The sequence below is a fragment of the Branchiostoma lanceolatum genome, chromosome 7 (genome assembly GCF_035083965.1).
Source record: "Branchiostoma lanceolatum isolate klBraLanc5 chromosome 7, klBraLanc5.hap2, whole genome shotgun sequence".
In the NCBI taxonomy this organism is placed as follows: Eukaryota; Metazoa; Chordata; class Leptocardii; order Amphioxiformes; family Branchiostomatidae; genus Branchiostoma; species Branchiostoma lanceolatum.
Genome location: NC_089728.1, coordinates 7346374 through 7365769, shown reverse-complemented (window position 1 = coordinate 7365769; position 19396 = coordinate 7346374). Strand labels below are relative to the sequence as shown.

At 40.5% G+C, this 19396-nt stretch overlaps 2 protein-coding genes across 6 annotated transcripts in view; both read left to right on the top strand.

Moving 5' to 3' along the window:
* Nucleotides 1-19396, top strand: part of LOC136438947 (rifampicin phosphotransferase-like) — a 50019-nt gene that overhangs the window by 14227 nt on the left and 16396 nt on the right. The window contains exons 34-40 of one of the 5 annotated variants that reach the window (XM_066433988.1): nt 41-138; nt 921-1056; nt 1342-1433; nt 1690-1768; nt 2043-2168; nt 2448-2550; nt 4312-5581. The exons of 3 other annotated variants lie outside the window; for them this stretch is intronic. In XM_066433988.1, the coding sequence (XP_066290085.1) occupies nt 41-138; nt 921-1056; nt 1342-1433; nt 1690-1768; nt 2043-2168; nt 2448-2550; nt 4312-4448 (771 nt within the window). In that variant the 3' untranslated portion in view covers nt 4449-5581. Of the gene's footprint in view, nt 1-40; nt 139-920; nt 1057-1341; nt 1434-1689; nt 1769-2042; nt 2169-2447; nt 2551-4311; nt 5582-19396 lie in introns of those variants that run through there. One more of the 5 variants, XM_066433989.1, reaches the window with a different exon arrangement.
* On the top strand, nt 7660-19116 carry LOC136438258 (uncharacterized). Its single transcript, XM_066433022.1, has 15 exons — nt 7660-7817; nt 9390-9550; nt 12161-12347; nt 12838-13094; nt 14063-14248; nt 14618-14727; nt 15155-15210; nt 15558-15610; nt 16307-16434; nt 17302-17449; nt 17645-17834; nt 18244-18300; nt 18473-18522; nt 18731-18769; nt 19113-19116. Exons 2-15 carry the CDS (start codon nt 9417-9419, stop codon nt 19114-19116), a joined length of 1599 nt encoding a protein of 532 aa, XP_066289119.1. The 5' UTR covers nt 7660-7817; nt 9390-9416.

The window sequence follows — 19396 nt, the reverse complement described above, 5'->3', positions numbered from 1 at the left end:
TGTATAGAAATTAAGGATTAAAAAATTCTTGTTTCTTCAGACCATGCTCAAGAATAACCAGATAGCCAGTGTGAAGGAGCCGTTCAACTTTCATGAAGCTGTCAAGAAGATCAAGTCACCCATAACCTTTGCTGGCAGGTTAGTGGTACTGAATTTGGCATCTGAACCATCACACTGTCTTTGGTACTGAATATGGCATCATGAACCATTACACTGTCCTTGGTTCTGGATAAGACATCAAGAGCTTTCACACTGACCTTGAGACTGAATAAGACATTGAAAGCTGCTACATTGTCATTAATACTGAATAAAACATCAAGAACTTCTACACTGTCCATGATATTGAATGAAACACCAAGAACTGCTACATTTTTCTTGGTACTTAATAAGACATCAAGAACAGTAACACTGTCTTTACTACTGAATAAGACATCAAGAACTGCTACACTGTCCCGGGTACTGAATAAGGCATCAAGAACTGCTACACTGGCATTAATACTGAATAAGGCATCAAGAACTGCTACACTGTCATTAATACTGAATAAAACATCAAGAACTGCTACACTGTCCTTGGTACTGAAAAAGACGTTAAGAACTGGTACACTGTCCTTGGTACTGAATAAGACACCAACAACTGCTACACTGTCCTTGGTGCATAATAAGACATCAAGAACAGTTACACTGTCTTTGCTACTGAATAACGCACCAACAACTGCTACACTCTCCTTGGTACTGAATAAGGCACCAACAACTGCTACACTGTCCTTGGTACTGAATAAGGCACCAACAACTGCTACACTGTCCTTGCTACTGAATAAGACATCAAGAGCCGTTGCGAGGTACTTTATAAGACATTAGTAATTTTTACACTACTCTTGTACTGAAAAGTTGAATGCCTTGTCTTCCTCACCTTCCATTAGGTACATCTTGAAGTGGACTCTCCCCTACGCACGGCAGGGTGTGATGGAGAGGGAGCAGAGCAAGTCAGCGGCAGTAAAAATGGCCGATCATTTCAAACAAGCCTACTGGTACCTGGCATTACTAATGGTTGCAGAGGTAAGGTCCATGGACATCAACAAATAGACACTGTAAAGAGCTGAAAAATCATATCAGGATCTTTGATGACTTTCAAACATTGTTTTAAATGTTTAAGTGGTACAAGGCTAAATCAAAGTTCTAAAACAAGAACAACAAATGTATGCGGCTCCAGATGTCTTACTGAGGGATCACTGGGGTGCGACTGATGTCGGTTAGCTTGAGGAATGAATTCACTCTACTTTGTATTGTTTAAAATGTTTGTTAATCAAGCATTCAGTACTGCTGAAATGGCACACTTTTCAGGGCCGTCTTCCTGAGGAGGATCTACTGTTCTTCCTGACGCACCAGGAGATCGGCACTCTTCTGCGCAGCCGATCTGCTGTTTTAGTGGCCAAGTGAGTGATGTATCCTGGGGTTAGAATCCTCATCACAGCATTTTGAATCAGTATCACATAGGCTTGTAACATGTTTATGTAACAAATCTGCAAACCTCTCATGATCTTTTTATGTATTTGTTATGGCAGAGATGCTTTTCATTTGGTCTGATGAAAACAGATGGAAATTGTTAGTATGAAAACTTGTTTATAAACTGCTACATATTTGATTCACTGTGAATATAAAAAGAAAAACCTGTTGTCTGCCCCCTCCCAGAGCACTGCGAAGACGTCGCATCCTGCCCAAGCAGATGTCACTCAAGTTCCCAGAGATTTGCCGTGGGCATCCCGTACCTGTAAGTAAAGTAGTACACACTGTACACACAGGTTGGTGCGTTGTCTGTGAGTGGGTCAGACCTGGAGCTGAAGAGGATGAAGGCTGTACACACTCACTGTGGTTTAATTGAATAATTTGAATTTGTAGAGACTTCCTAAATGGATGCTTGGTTTCTATCATTAGGAACAGGGAACAAAGAGAGGTCTAATGTACCCACAGTGCAGGGGTAACACACTCCCTCTTCAAAAATTGCCTCACAGTGTTGGAACTGAACTTTTTCTCTGGTATCTCAGATTGAGGTTGGTGTTTTATCTGTGAGTGAGTCAGACCTGATGCTGAAGGGAATGCCGGTGAGCCATGGGACTGTGACAGCTCCTGCCAGGGTGGTCACCAGACTGGAGGATGCAGGGACTATCCAGGTATAGGCTTACAATCTTCTAAGTATTAAACATGTGTGAATACTTAATAGTATAGTCTATTAAAGCTTTATGTATATCAGTGTGTTTTCCAATAGATCTTGTTAGGTCTAGACCATTAAATCAGTTGGGAAGGATCACTCAGGAAACTGGAAGTCAGTTCGCTATTTGTAATACTTGTAATATATGTAACAATCACAATGAACTAATAACACAATGTGTTCAGCACATCAGACCATATTTTGTCAAGATGCAGTGACGGGATATTTGTCTTCCTCACAGGCAGGAGAGATTTTGATAGTGCAGAGCACAGACATAGGGTGGAGCCCATACTTCCCCTTACTGAGTGGGCTGGTCACTGAGCTGGGAGGGCTGATTTCTCATGGTGGGTCTTCAGAGGAGGTTCTGAACCATTTCGGTTTTATTTCACTGGATTGTGTCGAAATTATTATAGAGGTCATGTGCTGATGAAAAAAGGCAACTTTTGATTTGATGTGAATGCACTATCATGCCACAGCACCAAGGACAGGTGTGTACTATCACACCATAGCGGTGGGCTGTACTAGTCATCATTCAGCACCAAAGAAAGGTCTACACTATCATACCATAGTGGTGGGCTGTAGAAGTAATCATTCAGCACTGAGGACGGGTCTACACTATCATACTAAAGTGGTGGGCTGTAGTAGTAATCATTCAGCACCAGGGACATGTCTACACTATCATACCATATTGTGGTGGACTGTAGTAGTAATCATTCAGCACCAAGGACAGGTCTGCACCATCATGCCATTGTGGTGGACTGTAGTAGTAATCATTCAGCACCAAGGACAGGTCTACACCATCAAACCATAGTGGTGAACTGTAGTAGTAATCATTCAGCACCAAGGACAGGTCTGCACCATCATACCATTGTGGTGGACTGTAGTAGTGATCATTCAGCACCGAGGACAGGTCTACACTATCATACCATATTGTGGTGGACTGTAGTAGTAATCATTCAGCACCAAGGACAGGTCTGCACCATCATACCATTGTGGTGGACTGTAGTAGTAATCATTCAGCACCAAGGACAGGTCTACACCATCATACCATAGTGGTGAACTGTAGTAGTAATCATTCAGCACCAAGGACAGGTCTGCACCATCATGCCATTGTGGTGGACTGTAGTAGTGATCATTCAGCACCAAGGACAGGTCCACACTACCATGCTATAGTGGTGGGCTGTAGTAGTAATCATTTAGCACCAGGGACAGGTCTACACTATCATACCATAGTGGTGGGCTGTAGTAGTAATCATTCAGCACCGAGGACGGGTCTACACTATCATACTATAGTGGTGGGCTATACTAGTAATCATTCAGCACCGAGGACGGCTCTACACTATCTTACCATAGCGGTGGACTTTATTAGTAATCATTCAGCACCAAAGAAAGGTCTACACTTTCATACCATAGCGGTGGACTGTACTAGTAATCATTCAGCACCGAGGACAGGTCTACACTTTCATACTATAGTGGTGGGCTGTAGTAGTAATCATTCAGCACCAAGGACAGGTCCACACTACCATACCATAGTGATGGGCTGTAGTAGTGATCATTTAGCACCAAGGACAGGTCTACACTACCATACCAAAGTGGTGGGCTGTAGTAGTGATCATTCAGCGCCAAGGACAGGTCAACACTATCATACCATAGTGGTCCGATGTGGCGGGCTGTAGTAGTAATTGCCAAATAACAGTTACTCAAGCAACTGGATATGATTTTGGAAATGGTCAGACGTTTCAAGTAGCATCCACTACTTTTCCTCAGTGACTCTGAGCAAGATTTGTCGAACAGCAGGTTTTTACCACGAACTATGAGTTGATATGCAAATAAAGTGAAGAAGATTTTAGAATGTCCAATAAGGAAACAAATTAGACAAGTCTGACCTATTCCAAAATCATATCCAGTTGCTTGAGTAACTGTTATTTGGCGTATCATATTACCTGGATGTCTAACCTTCATCGGTGTAATAGTAATCATCCAGAACAAAGGACAGGTCTACACCGCCGTACCATAGTGGTGACTGACAAGACAAAATGTCAGTTCTTATAAGTTTTTTACTTAGTAAGTGTCCTGATGTTCACATCCCCCCTCCGTGTGCACAGGTGCAGTGGTTGCCCGTGAGTACGGCCTCCCTTGTGTGGTGAGTGTGAAGAATGCCACCGCGATGTTCCAGACCGGGGACCTGGTACTGCTGAACGGCACCGAGGGATCAGTCAGAAAACTCAACGCAAACAGCTAATGACTAACTGTCAGGATACTGTAAATGCATCTAAATTTTGTGATAGGGAGAAAATGCAGTTTTTACGGTAGTTTTAGTATGCTGTTGAAACAATATAGTAGGTGGGCAGAAGACAAAGCAAGCATTTTTGTGGTGGGTTTCAGTGTTTAGAAAAGAATGAAAAAAATTAAACCAACGCAAATTTAGATGCATTTACAGTAGAGGGGAGATGAAAGGTTGAGTAGTAATGTTAAGGTTACACAAACATGAGATAAGGGGGGATGTTGTGTTTGTGTTGTGTTGTCAAAGTTATAATTTTTGAGTAACATTATCATTATTATTTTGATTTGTATACTCACTTTTCTTTGATAAGTCTTAATTTTTATGGTGACAAGGGGACCATGCAGATTTAAGGTTGACATATAAGCCTCTTGTAATGCACTGGTTGATTGAACGATTAGCAATGCCTAGTCATGTCATATTAGAAGTTTAGTAATGTCATCTCATGGGTATGTTAAAAATGATATTATAATGTTACTATATATGAGTATATGAGCTTTCTGAATGACTTATTTCAGACCTGATAATATGATGATGAAAATTGACATTGTAACGAAACAATTTTCGGATGAGGATGACTGCATTACCTTACCTTTAACAAGATGTATCATTTACATGTATGTGTACATTTGATGTCATAAATCCTGGTGTACTTTTAACTATACATTAAGAAAAGTAATGATTTTTTTTAAAAGTATGACAACAGTTGATGAATGGAACTTCAGTCAAGACTAATGAAAGGTTTTTGAAAAGGGTTTTTAAAGGGTTTCTTAAAGATTTTAAAGTCCTTGCCCCAGCTTTAAGATGCCTGTCTTCTATACATAGCTTAAAAGGAATGATTCTGATGTCAACAAGTAGCCACATACTAAAGATGATATAAGACTAACTCAGCAAGACACTTTGATCCAAGTACAGACACAGTTGCGATTTGCATTAAGTATATATTGTTGTTTCTCAGGTGTAGTTTTTTACTGCCATGTTTGTGCTGATATGACATATTGAAGAACGCTCCTCCTATGTGATAAAGAGCCAATTTTGTAACAATTTGTATTTTTATTAAAGCTGGATGCATATCTGAATATTTTAGGAATTCATATTGTGTATACTGTAACTAAATGAGTCATGGTCTGATATTGAACAGCACACACAGAACAGTTAACCCCTTACTGAATTAAATAATGAATCCTCTATCGTTGTTCTTTCATCGGGAGGAAGGTAGCAGGCATGACCGTATGTCCTTGCTATATTATTTCGTGGTCAGGTGTCCAAATGTTCATTATAGATATATTGTGATGAATATTCAAGTAAAAGGCCAATGTATCAAGTGAAAGGCCAATGTATCATAGGAAATCGAATAAGGTGTTAGGGTGAAAGATCGGGATTCTGAGTGACGGCCGGGCTTCTCTGACAGTTCGGCGGATGTTCGCCAGCAGTCTGACCAGTTTTTAGGCCACGCCAATACCTTATTGTTGTCGCTGTTAGTGTGTTAAGATTACCCCTCTACATATTGCAGAGGGGAGTTATGCCACGGAAGGGAGTTTGGCACGGTAGGGCCGGTCTAACGATGTTCTGTGCATTTCGATCTATCACTTGCCACCCAACGGAGTCTTGTATATTAGTACAGAGCGCGGTCGGTATTTAAAACATTTCGGGTAACGGCGGATTTGATAAACAAATTCAATTGTAGCTATTCATGTGACAGCACAGGATACAATTTCTCATGCATAATGAAACGAGACTTGTCGGACAATCTGAGAATATTCGTCCCTCGCTCCGGTGTCGAATCCATGGCTCTCTTAACGCTATCAAATATCATGGATGTAAAAATATTTTCATCAAGATTCGAGTTAAGCCCAATGATTCATTCCTGCGCTTGCAGAGATTTCTTTCCCACGTGGACCTGAAATGCAAACTCTATCCAAGGGCCTGCAATGCAAGCTCGACCTAATGGTTCATCCCTCCGTTTGCACAGATTATTTCCCACGCACGGACCTGCAATACAAACTAACGTTACATGTAACGTAGCTCCCTACCAAACCGTACGACAACTGCCCATACGCATATCCGTTTTCTGACTGACACGAAACTTCATCGGTTCCCGCACAGCACACTGCTCACAAACAGGTATGGAGTTTTATTGATTAAGATATCTATCAGTGGGCCAAAGTCGTCTCTATCTTCACATTCTACTGTCTACTGCCGATTAGTCGTGTTTAATTTCGCTCTGCCGAGCTGCCAAAGGAAATCCAATGATAAACGATGACAGTCATTGACATCCTTGAGTACGAACATTTCCCCCGTTAGTGTACCGGACACACTGTTTTCACGTTACGTTGTTTGGTGATTGAAACAATCAGCATATTGCAATTGTGTACGCCAAATCTAGATAACGCCACCTTCCCGTTTCACAACATATTGTTTAAAACCGGTTGACGAGACGCGTTCTATCCGATACGGTACGTTTTCTGAACACTGGATAAAATCAAGGTATAAGAAATTTCAAATATTCGGACTGGAAATCCACTGTTTGAAAGACTTGTTTTCGGCCGTTTCTCTGTCGTTAATTTTTCCGCTGTGTCACACCCTGTAGCCCCGTGGTGATATCGCGAGACTACGTTATGTTCCACAGCATGTAACGTTACACCCTTAGTACTATTGCAGGTCCTCCCGGCCGGAACAGGTGTTCTGTGTGCTTTAGTCTATCACTTCCCACCCATCGGAGTCTCGTCTTATCGGACCAGAAAACGCGGTCGGTAAACATTTCGGGTTAGATAAGTACATGTGATGTGGCAGATGGACAGGGGTCACGATGGCAACACCTTTATACCATCTTTGAGATGAGAAGGCTCCGCCTGTGGTAATACAAGGAGGTTAATGATTATGTATTGTTGCATGTTGCTATGTAGTTTTTGTAGTTTTATGTTAGTTGAAGCCTAATGTTATGCAAGCGATGTGTTATGCGCTCCGTAATTGTACAGTGTTTTTATGAATCCAGGAAGAGTAGATTAGACTTTCAGGTCTAATCTAATGGGTTTCTGTTAAAACATCAAACATCCTTGGGTAATCCCGGTCATGTGATGTAACTTTAGGCTCTTATCAAGGAGGTTAAATACACATGTGTAAACAGACGATATCCAGGGGGTGTCCATCGCCCAGGACCTTTGAAATACTTTTTTCATCCCACCGCTTACACAGATTTCATTCCCACGTGACCGGCAATACAAACTAGTTCCTTACCAAACCGTACGACACCTCTCCCTAGGCAGCTTCGTTTTCTGACTGACGACACGAAACCTCATCGGCTCCCGCACAGCAACTGCTCAAAAACAGGTATGGAGTTTTATTGAATAAGAATAGATATCTATCCGTTGGTCCGAGTCGTCTCTATCTCCACATTCTACTGTCTAAACTTTCTTTCTTTCAAACCATCGACGAAGTTAGTTCAAAGGATTAGCCTCCACCAGGCCTTCCTATGGGGTATGGATCGTAGAATTCGGCAAAAAAGGCCAGCGGAGAGTCAGTCCATGGTAAGGTTAACATTTCCCACTTGGCTGCGCGGCTGCCCCCCTTCGCCCCCCCCCGGCAATTTAGTCTATGATTTTTGGAGGTTGAAAGGGTGACCATATAATTTCTTGGTGTGATCAAACCACGCCCAAACAGGTTACAAAACTGGTGAAGATAACGTAACTGTCCCGTGCACATGCGCATGCGTAAGTCTGGTGATGCGCAGTGACCAATAGTCGTTCTTCCCCCAAACTGTACGATTCAAAAAGATTTTACTCATTACAAAAGACAAGTATCGTGTTTAGCTGACTGGCGGCGTAATGCTTATAGTATTTTTTTCGGGGAATACAACAGCAATATCGCACACCATAGCTTAATCATCGCGTTTCATCTCTGGTGGAATTTGGCCAGCGTTTTGACCGGGTGTGGACAGCAAAACGTCACGAGACGTTTTCTGGTCTAGATAAATACAAATAACTTGTACAATTTGTGGAGCAGCCGATCTTCCAAAGGTTGACAAAACTTTAGGGTTCGTTTATCACGTAGCTATGTATAGACCCCAATGACATAATGACCGACGGTGTAATAATTATAATGCTGGGTCACATGTTCATTTTGTACATCAAGAACAGGGCTGCAGTTTTGGGTATCTAATAAGGTCGACGTCTTTTTCCCCCAGTTATCGTACATCTGATAGGTCGTGTCAATATTTGCGGATGGCGTGGCGGACGAACGTATCTACTATTTGTAAAGGGGCATTTTGGCCACTTATTCAAAATTCTAAGCTTATTCACAGACAAATCTCAGTCATTATATATGTTCGATGTAGCCATTGAGATGTTCCAAGTATCATCGGTAAGAAAGTAGAGTTTCTAAATCTATCCTACGATTAAGAAAGTTGACAAGAAAACCCCGCCCCCTTATACTAACTCACGTGACCATCAATGTTAGGAATGTATATGAGGCTAGATATAGGTGAAGTAAACATCATGCAAACTAGTTCTAAACAAAAGTCAGAACCGACTAGTATTCATTCGGGGGTGCTGAGCTATTTCCGTCAATTCCATGAAACGTTTTTCATAGAAAAAACATAAGCAGACAAAATTTACTACTATGAAGCACGGTATATGTGGCCATTATCATTGTCTCTTTTAATGTTCAAGACGATATTATTGTCACCTCTAAATTTAAATAAATCACCAACTTTGACGCTTAAGTTCAGCCGCTAGGTGTGTGCCTCCTCAATAATGCATTGGGAAGCCTCCTGAATTTAGCATAGAGCGTTGTCGGGACTCTCCCACGCAGGCCCTCTTGTATGACTACTGTACAACACCGTGATTTGAGATAAAACCACCACAAACGCAACTGAATTTACAGTACCTTACGTTTCTACACTAGGTGGAAACCTGCTCTTAGAGTTAGAAAATGGAAGAGGCAGCCACCATCTGTGTCCTTGTGTTGCAAGGCATTGCCACAGCAGCTGTGCTGTACGTTATCAAGTCTATCCTCACACCTGATCCACCTGTTCACCTAGGAGTGTACCACCGACCTGGACGATGGTTCGTTTTTATATTTGTTTATGTTTGTTTGTTTGTTTGTTTGTTTGGTATAGCCGTTAAATTTGTTTTGTAAAGCCGTTAAATTTCATTCTGTGAAGTTTGATAAATAAATAAATAAATAGATAAACTAGAAAGGCAACATTTGCGAGCAAATACAGCATGTTTAGCCATACTCCTCGCCATGCAAAAAATGGACTCTCCCAAAATAACAATGGACCATTCTAAAATACTTTCACTAAAAAAATGAATCACCCGAGTCCAAAATTGAGTCTTCCAGTAGCACCTCAACACAATATGGACCAGTCCACAACCATATCCACTAATTGATTAACAAATACACTTCTGCTAAAAAATGGACTTTTTCATAATCATTCCAGCTCAAAATTGAAAAATAATTAAAGAATCCTCCCCTTGCAAGAATGGGATATTCCGTGCCATTTCCATGTAAACCAGTCGAAAAATATCCGCTGAAAATTACACTCTTGCGCATAATCAACCCAGTTCAAAATTGAATTAAAAAAGATCAACCCCAGGGAAGAATGAAGTTTTTCCATAGTATACATATGAAGATTTGACAGGAGACGAAGGAAATGACCAAAAACAACATATTTGAGTCAATTCAAAGTCACCGAGAGGGTTTTAGTATAATATTTGTAATATGTTTGAACTATTTTGATTAAAAGAATGTCTAAGTCACAATAGTTCTAAAGTGTTCAAACAATTAGCATTGAAACTTATAACATGTTTGAACTTATTTCACATACGTTGGAAACATTTCGAACGTAACTACACAAAAATCTCTTTATTTAGAACAGTTTCAAACCATCTATCCAAATGTTTCAATGTTCGAACAATTTGTAACAAAAGATTTTCACAATTGCCCTCATAAACGAAGGTGCTAAGTCCTCCTGTGTGTTTCTGCCTATTTTCGGTGGCCGCGCTAGCCCACCAGCGGATTTGTTTTGACGGAGCGTCACCCGCGCGCGACGATGTACACTGTTCGGCACCGCTAATATCCGGCATTTTCCCGCTCCAAAACACTCCACAAGACCCACGTTTTTAGTGTTTTGCCTCTTGTGCAACACGATTCGATTTGCATTACTAACGGGACGAAAATGATAGAAAAAATTCACCCCGTCCCGGCGTCCGTCCCAAAAACATGAACGACATGAAAATATATTTTCTTACAGATTCAATCACGAAAATCAACAGCATGGGATTCCAAATTTTCGCAACGGCCGACCATTTATCATGGCTGAACTTCCTTCCAAGGCGTGCGATAGATAAACATTCCCGGCACATAATAGTCACTAGTACCAGACTAACGCAAGCTCATGATGATAATAGGGAGAAAGTTTGTCAGTGAAGTTTGGCCACCAGAGGGTGCATTCATTTAACGTTACAAGCTAGCGCAAAGGGGCGAATCATTGACCTTACCGGGGACTGACTCTACTGGCCTAATCATTCCTTTTTTGCCGAATTCTACGATCCATACGCCCGTACGTAGGACATGTAGGAAGGCCTGGTGGTGGACGCTACACATCACGGGAGACGCGTGTTGACAGGAGTGTCGCGCCAGTCTGAGGAGAAACGATCTCCCGTGTTGTGTTGAAGAATTTGGAGTTTGAAAATATCTGGAATAACTAATGCTAGAATAAACATTCACAAAATCATTGATTTAACTTGTTTTCTGTTATAAAATTTCCTAAACTGCAATTTAACCACTGAGTTTAAGGGAACATGGTGTTTTCCCGATAATCACGTTAAATGTTTATGTCCGGTCTTTCCTCCTCGTAAGCAAACTTCAAGCTTGGCCAGGTGCAAGGCACTCGGGGTCAACGACCTGTAGGTCATATGTAGTATTGAAAGTGACAGAAGTGGCAAATATTGTCAAGAAAGCCCAAAATAAATCGTTTTGAATATATGTATGCCAAAAATGGGAATGTAGTCCTTTAAATATTTGTTCAAGCCACATATACAGCAAATTTCAGGTCATTCGGTTGAAATACCAGGGCGCAGGAGGCCAAGATATGCTAAAAATAGCTTAAAAACCTCGATAAAATCACTTTCAAGGTCAATATCAAAACAAGGAAAAGAACGCACATTGGTTTTTGCCTACATTACCTCTGTACCAAATTTCAGGTCATTTGGTCAAAAAATGACAGAGATGAATCGATTTGAAGATTTGACAGGAGAAGAAGAAGAAGAAGAAACATGAGAGAAAACAATATGTTTAGCCATACTTATGGCTAAACATAATAAATAAATCGCATTTAGACGTAACACGGTTTTGTACTGTAAGTACAAGCGTAAAAGAGACTGTATGGTTTGATCTCTACTTTTTTTTATAAGCGTGATTGGTTCTTTAAGTGAGACGTGGCTCTCCTCAAACGCTGAACTTCCAACTTTACGTTCCAACCAAGAGGACCTCCTCAGCATAAGATTTACATGTGTTCTGATGTGACTTCTGTCTGGCAATACAACTGTTACAGTGACCATGAGAGTAGATGCTACAACCTCACAAAAAAGTACAACCATAAAGGTTGTACACACTTAGTAATAGAATTATTGTGCTAACACTGAGATTGATGCACTATCTTTAACCAACAGGTATGGGTTGAAGTTTGCACTGATGTACCTGCTTGTGAAGCTACAACAGGGAAGTAAAAAACGGAAACGGGAGAAAGATGCTCCACTGGTGACAGGACTGCCTCAGTCTGGATATGGTGTCTCGTCTCACGATTCTCAAGAAGACATAGAAATGGACCAGCCTCAGGAGTTACAGGATCATGAACATGTACGTAGGTTTATAAGAAAAGATTCATTTTTATGAATAATGGTTTATTGAGTAAAACTAAAATCATGTCCAACTATGGCAGTCAACAGAATGAATTGATGCTGGGACATTATAATAGATTAATAGTACAGGATAGAAAGAAGGAATTTTTGTCATTAGAATAGCATATATACTATTGCAATTTATTGTTAAAATATAAACACATGTCAGATAAATGTTAAGAGTTTTAAAAGGAAAGGTTTGAAAAATAGTAATTTGTTTTCTTGCAACGGTGCATGTACACATTTTAAAACTCACACACACTTACCATCCAGTTAAGCATCTGTTGTTCTGTTTCCAAAACAAGCATATGTACACACAGTACTATATTCTTAAAAATGGACAGAAAATATATTGAATCGGTTAGAAAGAGGATTATGATAGAAGAAAGTAAACGGCAATTGTAGGGCGTTTGGAGATATCTGCAGCCTTACATCATCCATCTCTGTAGGCCTTGGACAGCGCCTACTTCAATGGCTTTGCTCCTGATGGAACTGCTGTAGTGATGCGGATCTGTCGGCGCCATGGCCGTCGTGCAGAGATCTGGTTCATCCTTCACGTGCCTGGAGTCGGCGTGCTGCAGGCCCCGCAGCATCCGGACACCGCCGTCTTCAACACGGACGGGAAAACCTTCTCCGCAGCAGGACTGAGCTTTGAGCCAGTGGAAGCCATGAGAACATGGAAAGTACAGTTCAACGGAATGATGAGGTAATCAACACATGCTTGTTTTTAGAGTCATAATTCTTTGGAACAGTTGCGTATAAGGGATGATATTGTACCCAATCTACCAACCAACTAATATGGTATCTTTCGTGATTACTTGTTCATAGAAACTAAATGGTTGCAGCGAATATAAATCACCACTGAACCAATGCATTCTCCTATGTAGAGCCCCACCCGAAGCCTACTCTGTATACATTATATTTTTGGGAGGCTCTGCTAAACCGGGCTGAGGTTTCAACGTTTGTGGGCGTGGCCTCTAAAAAGCTGTCAGCCAATCAAGGAATCGTATAAATGTTTTCTTTGGGTAATGCCAATTCTCTAATTTGCTCTGTTTCTAATCTGTTTGGAGGCCACGCCAACTAAAGTGGAAACTCAGCTCAGTTTAGAACAGCCTCTCCAAAGTCTATTGTATTGGTCACAGTGAGGCTCCAAGTAGGAGAATGTGACAATGCTAATGTTTGTCTTATTTCTCCATGTACTTGCATTATATAGATTTTCAATTATCAGATGATTGCAGGTTTTGTTCTGTTAAAACGTTTTTCAATTCAATCAAGTCAAAAAATCTGATGAAACGTTGTATAGATGCACATGTACAGGTAGCGTACTTAGTCTTTAGCGATCCTGCCTCTGGAACTAAAAGCCCCGGGTTCGATCCCGGCTGTGTCGCTCACCCGACATGCGCGCTACCAGCCACCGGAAAGGGTCGCAGTCCTTAAGACGGGACGTTACGCCGTGGTCCACTGTTCATAATTTGTGCTTGTCGAAAAGAGCTAGGGGAATGTCCTTGGTACAATGAACCTGTAAATACTGTATATAGCGTCTGTCTTCTCTGTCACGACCAGTGGAAGCTTATCACATCTGTTCATTGAGGTCATTTGAGCTAAACTGGTTTGAGATCACTTTCCTTTCACTTTCCTTATGTACATGTACTAACAACCTTCCCATATCTGCAGACTGACGGAATCACCACGTACTGATGTAACAAAGGAGGAGGGTCGTCTGGTTCATGTCAAGTTCTCCTTCATGTGGTCTGCCTACACCTTACCCTTCAACTTTGACACTGACATTCATCCTCGCTCCATTGCCCGTGCCATGGCCATCGAGAAGTGGAACCAACAGTTCTTCCAGGACTTAAGAAGGTACATTTTTACTTTTCCATGATAACTCACCAGAAATTTGTTAAACAAACTCTAATTCATTTTCCTTTATGTATCATATTGTTTGAACACGTAAATATGACAAGGGTATAAGTGTAGTTGTTCTATTAACTTGTTGGAAGCTTTGTTAGACTTGTCAACAATTAAGAGATGACAAAATATCAATTGCTTTGATTTTGTGAGTTGCTTATCAAGAGAACTCATTGTTGACATTGTATATCAGCTGTGATAACTTGTGGGATATTATCCTATTGTCTGTTCACACAGTGTTGAAAATTCCAAGGTATTGATGTTTATCTACTATCTATAAAATTGGTTGTTTCATGATATTTTTTCAAATGTTGACTCCAGTTCCCACCAGACTCATTACAACCAGTGGGGACAGCTGTGGGGCGGTCTGCACATCGAGGGGCATGAGGAGCAGCACGTCAGACTCAAGGGTTTCAGGGACCACTCGTTTGGTAAGACACAGTCAAGCTCAATGTTACACCCAAGCTGCAAAATTGCATAATGCTTAATCTGCACATATTGAAAGGCTGGTATGGCCGATATTTCTTACATTTAATTGTACGAAACCAGTGTTCTCAAAGTACACATTGACAAATTTGATGCATGTAACGTTACACACATTAGACAGTCACCATCATCTTCAAAAGTAGTGTCAAAATTTACTTGCACCTCCCATCCTGAGGCTTTAGGTACTGAAGCTCAAATAACGCTTACTTTTATATAATGAGACATTGCAATAACTTTCATAGCGATTCCTGCTGATATCTAATCACCGTCTCTTAAAGCATTTTGGAAGCATTTATTCAGGTCCATACATCTTTGCTCATGACCACTCCCAAACCCAGGTCGGCACACAGTCTTATCTGTCTGTTTACATAGGTGTGAGAGACTGGGGCTTCATGCATCGCTACATAGTTCATTTTGCCTACTTGGAGGTAAAGTGGCAGTTTCTTTGTACATACTATGAGTGAATGCATGCTTTAGATATAGTCAATCAAACTGCTTATTGCAGCATTAAACAAGGGTTGCCAAGTCATCTTGGGGAACCAATTGTATCCAGGCAATCTGCTTAGAGTACACGTTGACTTACTTAAGGCAAACTGAAAAAAAGTAAAGAGCATACACATATCAAAATAATTTACCAGAGTATTTATTTTTTTGTACTGATCATGGAGAAACGTGATAAATGAAATTCTGTTAAAGTATATTTTCTCGGTCAAGTTTTCATCATAATTGAACTTTTATTTGACAATATCACCTTGCATTGATGATTTGTCTATAGGATGGTTCCTGTCTTCAGATTGTTACACTTTGTTTTCCAACAACTACGTCAGAGTAAGTCTTAGTGTGCTTTTTTCTTTAATTCCTTACATCACACACACCAGGCAAACCCAAATTCTGCTACTGAGACATTCAAACAGTCACACAGAAATGAGGAATAAGTTACCATTAGTATTCAATCAGTAATCAATACACATAGGGATATGAGTCCTGGATTAAGAGGAGCTATTATTCCTTACACAAGAGAATAAAACCGTACCAGTAGTGTATAAAACAAGCACTGTCCCAGAACGTAATGTGCATGCACGGGCTGAGACTCCAGGTGATCAGGCTGGCTTGTGAATTGTTTGTATTTACCAATGATCAGTGACAAAGTCAAGTGTCAACAACAACTATGTGTTATCAGGTATATACAGTAGCTGTCATCTTGTAATTACAATAGAATTAATCTTCTTTTTTGTTGGATATTTGGTCAACAACTCAACATTGTATCAGATTTTTTTCCGTTGCATACAACATCTTTTCAGACACAACATTTGAGAATTATAGACGGGAGATCATCCTTATATAGGTGAACATAGCCTTATGCGGTATGTTCTGTCGAAACTAGTTTAGGGACAAGTTAGACACCCATAACAAATAGTTGAAGCCTTTTGGTACTATCAAAGAACAGCTCATGTGGGTATCACAATGTCATTTTAACTGACATTTTAATGTAACTTTTTAATTTTTCAACTCTTCTTCCACTAGTCTGAGGACAGGCTATGTCTTCGCCCCTAATGGGAAGATGGAGGCAGTGTCAGAAGTGGACTTGGTATTGTCGAGTATTGGAGAAGATGGAACCATGCCTGACAGCTATTCCTTCAACTTTGTGGCAGGTGACTGAAAACACTTATCAAATGATCGTGGAATATATCAGATTCTGTAAGATTTTATATAGGAAACACATCTTTCCTTAATTTTGATAAAACTCATTTGAGTCCCTTTTACCAGTTAGGTACACTTAGAAGCAAAATAGGATCTACTCCAGGGCTATCTCAAACTTTATTTTTTCCATCCCACTCTTTGTTTGGGAACCTGTGTTGTTAATTTTTTTCTTAACACGTACTAACATAATTCCACTAAGGTACATAATTCCGCCACCCTGAAAAGATATGTCCAAAAATATGTTCCCCGGTATGATTCACTCCTGTATATCTAATTTGCGCATACCTTGGGAGTGCTGCATTAGAGATCTCTTAAACCCATTGTTTTTTTAAAAGTGGTGGATTTATGTAACGCTGTCAACCCTGTTAAATCTGTCATTTCAAGCGTACAAAAATACATTTTTATCAATTCGATGTAATGAAGTTACGGTCTTTGAACAAGTGGGGGGAAATCTATGTCAGTCCCAACCAGCAAACTTCCATCCCAGGACAAAGGGATGGGTCCCGGAGACAGCCCTTATCTACTCGCTCAGTCATATCATTTTATTTTATTTATTTATACAGGGAAACACACACTCAGGCAACAAGCCTGTTCTTCAGGTATCCCTGATACTAAAATCTAAAAACATCTAGCACTAATCACATAATTACATAACAGCCAACAATATTACAGATAAGCAGTTTTGACGAGATCAATATCCTTCAGTTTGAAAGAAAATAAGATGATTTCTAATTCTTATTGCAAAAGTCCTAGCTTGGATATTACTGTCCGAACCAGCATTTTAAAGTTTGAATTGATTGTTTTTGTCTACTTTTCAGGGGGCAAGACATACCATGTGCAGGTGGAGATATACTGTCAGCCTACCTGGTACAACGGGCTTCAGTGGGAATCTCGTGTACACGAACGACTTGCTAACTTCACTGTTAATGGCTTGAGTGGTTGGGGAGTCTGTGAGTTCAATTACAAGTGAGTGTTTAACATCCATCTTTTGGTCCTGTTCTTAAGTGATGTTAATCTTCCTCTTGGGTACAAGCAGATAAACAGATCAACCTAACAAGTTGTAAGCTCTTAAAAAAGAAGAAATCCACTGCACAAGGATTACTCAAAGGCACAGTTCTGCTGCAGAAATCTTATATTTCCTTGTCCACTTTGTCAACAAAGGAACACTACTGGCTGTCCCCTGCCTCCCCGTGAGTCCAGACCACAGCAGCCACTGCCAGACGTCACCAGTTCACACCAGAACCTGCTGACCCTGCCCCTGTCCACCCCAGTCTGCCGCAGTACTGAACTGGTGGGAGGGAAGGGGAGCAGTCTTGCCACACTGACTGCTCTGCAGAGCAATGGTGCAATGGTAATACATTTATCCCCACATTTTCCCCTCATCAGCATTTCTCTTAGGTCTGTTATGAAATGTTCATTCAGGACTCTAGCCAGTTTGAATTTTTTTCGTCTAACCAATTCCTAAAAAGAAGTATTTTTAAGATTAGGGATGGTAAAACGATAAAAAGACTTCTTCCCCTCATCGTGTACAAATGTCTGTAATTCTTTTTTATTTCCAGGCTGGTGTTTGGACATTCAAATTTGGATATTTCTATATCTTTACCCATGGATATTTGTCAAAGTTGAAAGAATCTTTCCGTCATATGCAGCAAAATTCTGTCAAATGATGGAATGACAGGCGCTGACAGTCTTTGTTTCATCTCATTTTCCAAATTACTATTGACTGTACATTCATGTTGGTTATCTGTCTCCTATTTCAGTTTAAGGTTCCATCTGGGTTCTGTGTTACCATGGCAGCCATGGAATTACAGCTGAAGGTCAGTGTCTTAAAATATTAACATCAAAATTAAACATCAAGGTTGGTGTTGATAAGAACTTTTGGGGTTGGTTAATAATAAATAAATTATATGTCTTTTTGATTTTGTGATACACTCATGTCATCGAGAGCCTGAGATGAAAACATGTCATCTTATCTGGTTGCCATTATAGCTTCATCCAACATTGAAGTCAAAGCTGGAAGAGCTCAAGAAAGTGTCGTGGTATGTATTTTACCATTGTCTACATATTTTGTTCCAGCAGTAATCCTGAAAGTATATTCTACATCATCAGTGATTAAGGTTCCCATGCCATTTCTTTGGACAGTCCTCACCATCATACAAGACTTCCTTGTACCCATTGCTGCAATGTATATCATGGTATTGCCAACTATCATAAATCTTTTGCTATCCCGCTTCTTTTTTTCTGAAGTAGCGGCCATGTGGATGCACTGCAGGGAATGTGCCAGAGGCAAGTGCTGCATTATTCTATTTTTTTAATTTACTTTAAAAGAAAGAAAATTTTGATTGATCACTTTTGTAAATTCTTATCAAAATCTCTCTCCTGTTACTTCAACTTGTAAAACTTGCCTGTGATTTTCCACACCTGTCAGTGTTGGGGAAATGTTTACATCTGTTGTTTTGGTGCCGGAAGTGCGAGAAGCCATCAAAGCTGAACTGGACAACCTAAGTACAACCAGCCAATTTGCTGTTCGCTCATCTGCTATTGGTAGGTACTGTGCTTTGAATTCCTCATACTGTGACACATAGACAATCTTTTTCTTCTGGAATATTGTTTTCTTGCCATCCATTAGGTGAAAAAAAAGGTAAAGGTCCCATAGCCTTGAGGCCGTCGAGGCAGTGGTTTATTAATCCACTATATCGAGGGCATAATAATGTTAGGCCGACCCCATCCCTCTACTTCCGACGTCTTTAACCTCCCCCACCGAGGTACCCACTTTACACCTTGGTGGAGTGAGGAAAGTCATGTTAGGAGCCTTTACCAACGACCCAACGTCTTGCCAGTAATCCCAGGAATCGAACCCGTAACCTCTTCATTTTCATGTCTGTTAGCCTTAGCCACTTGACACCACACATG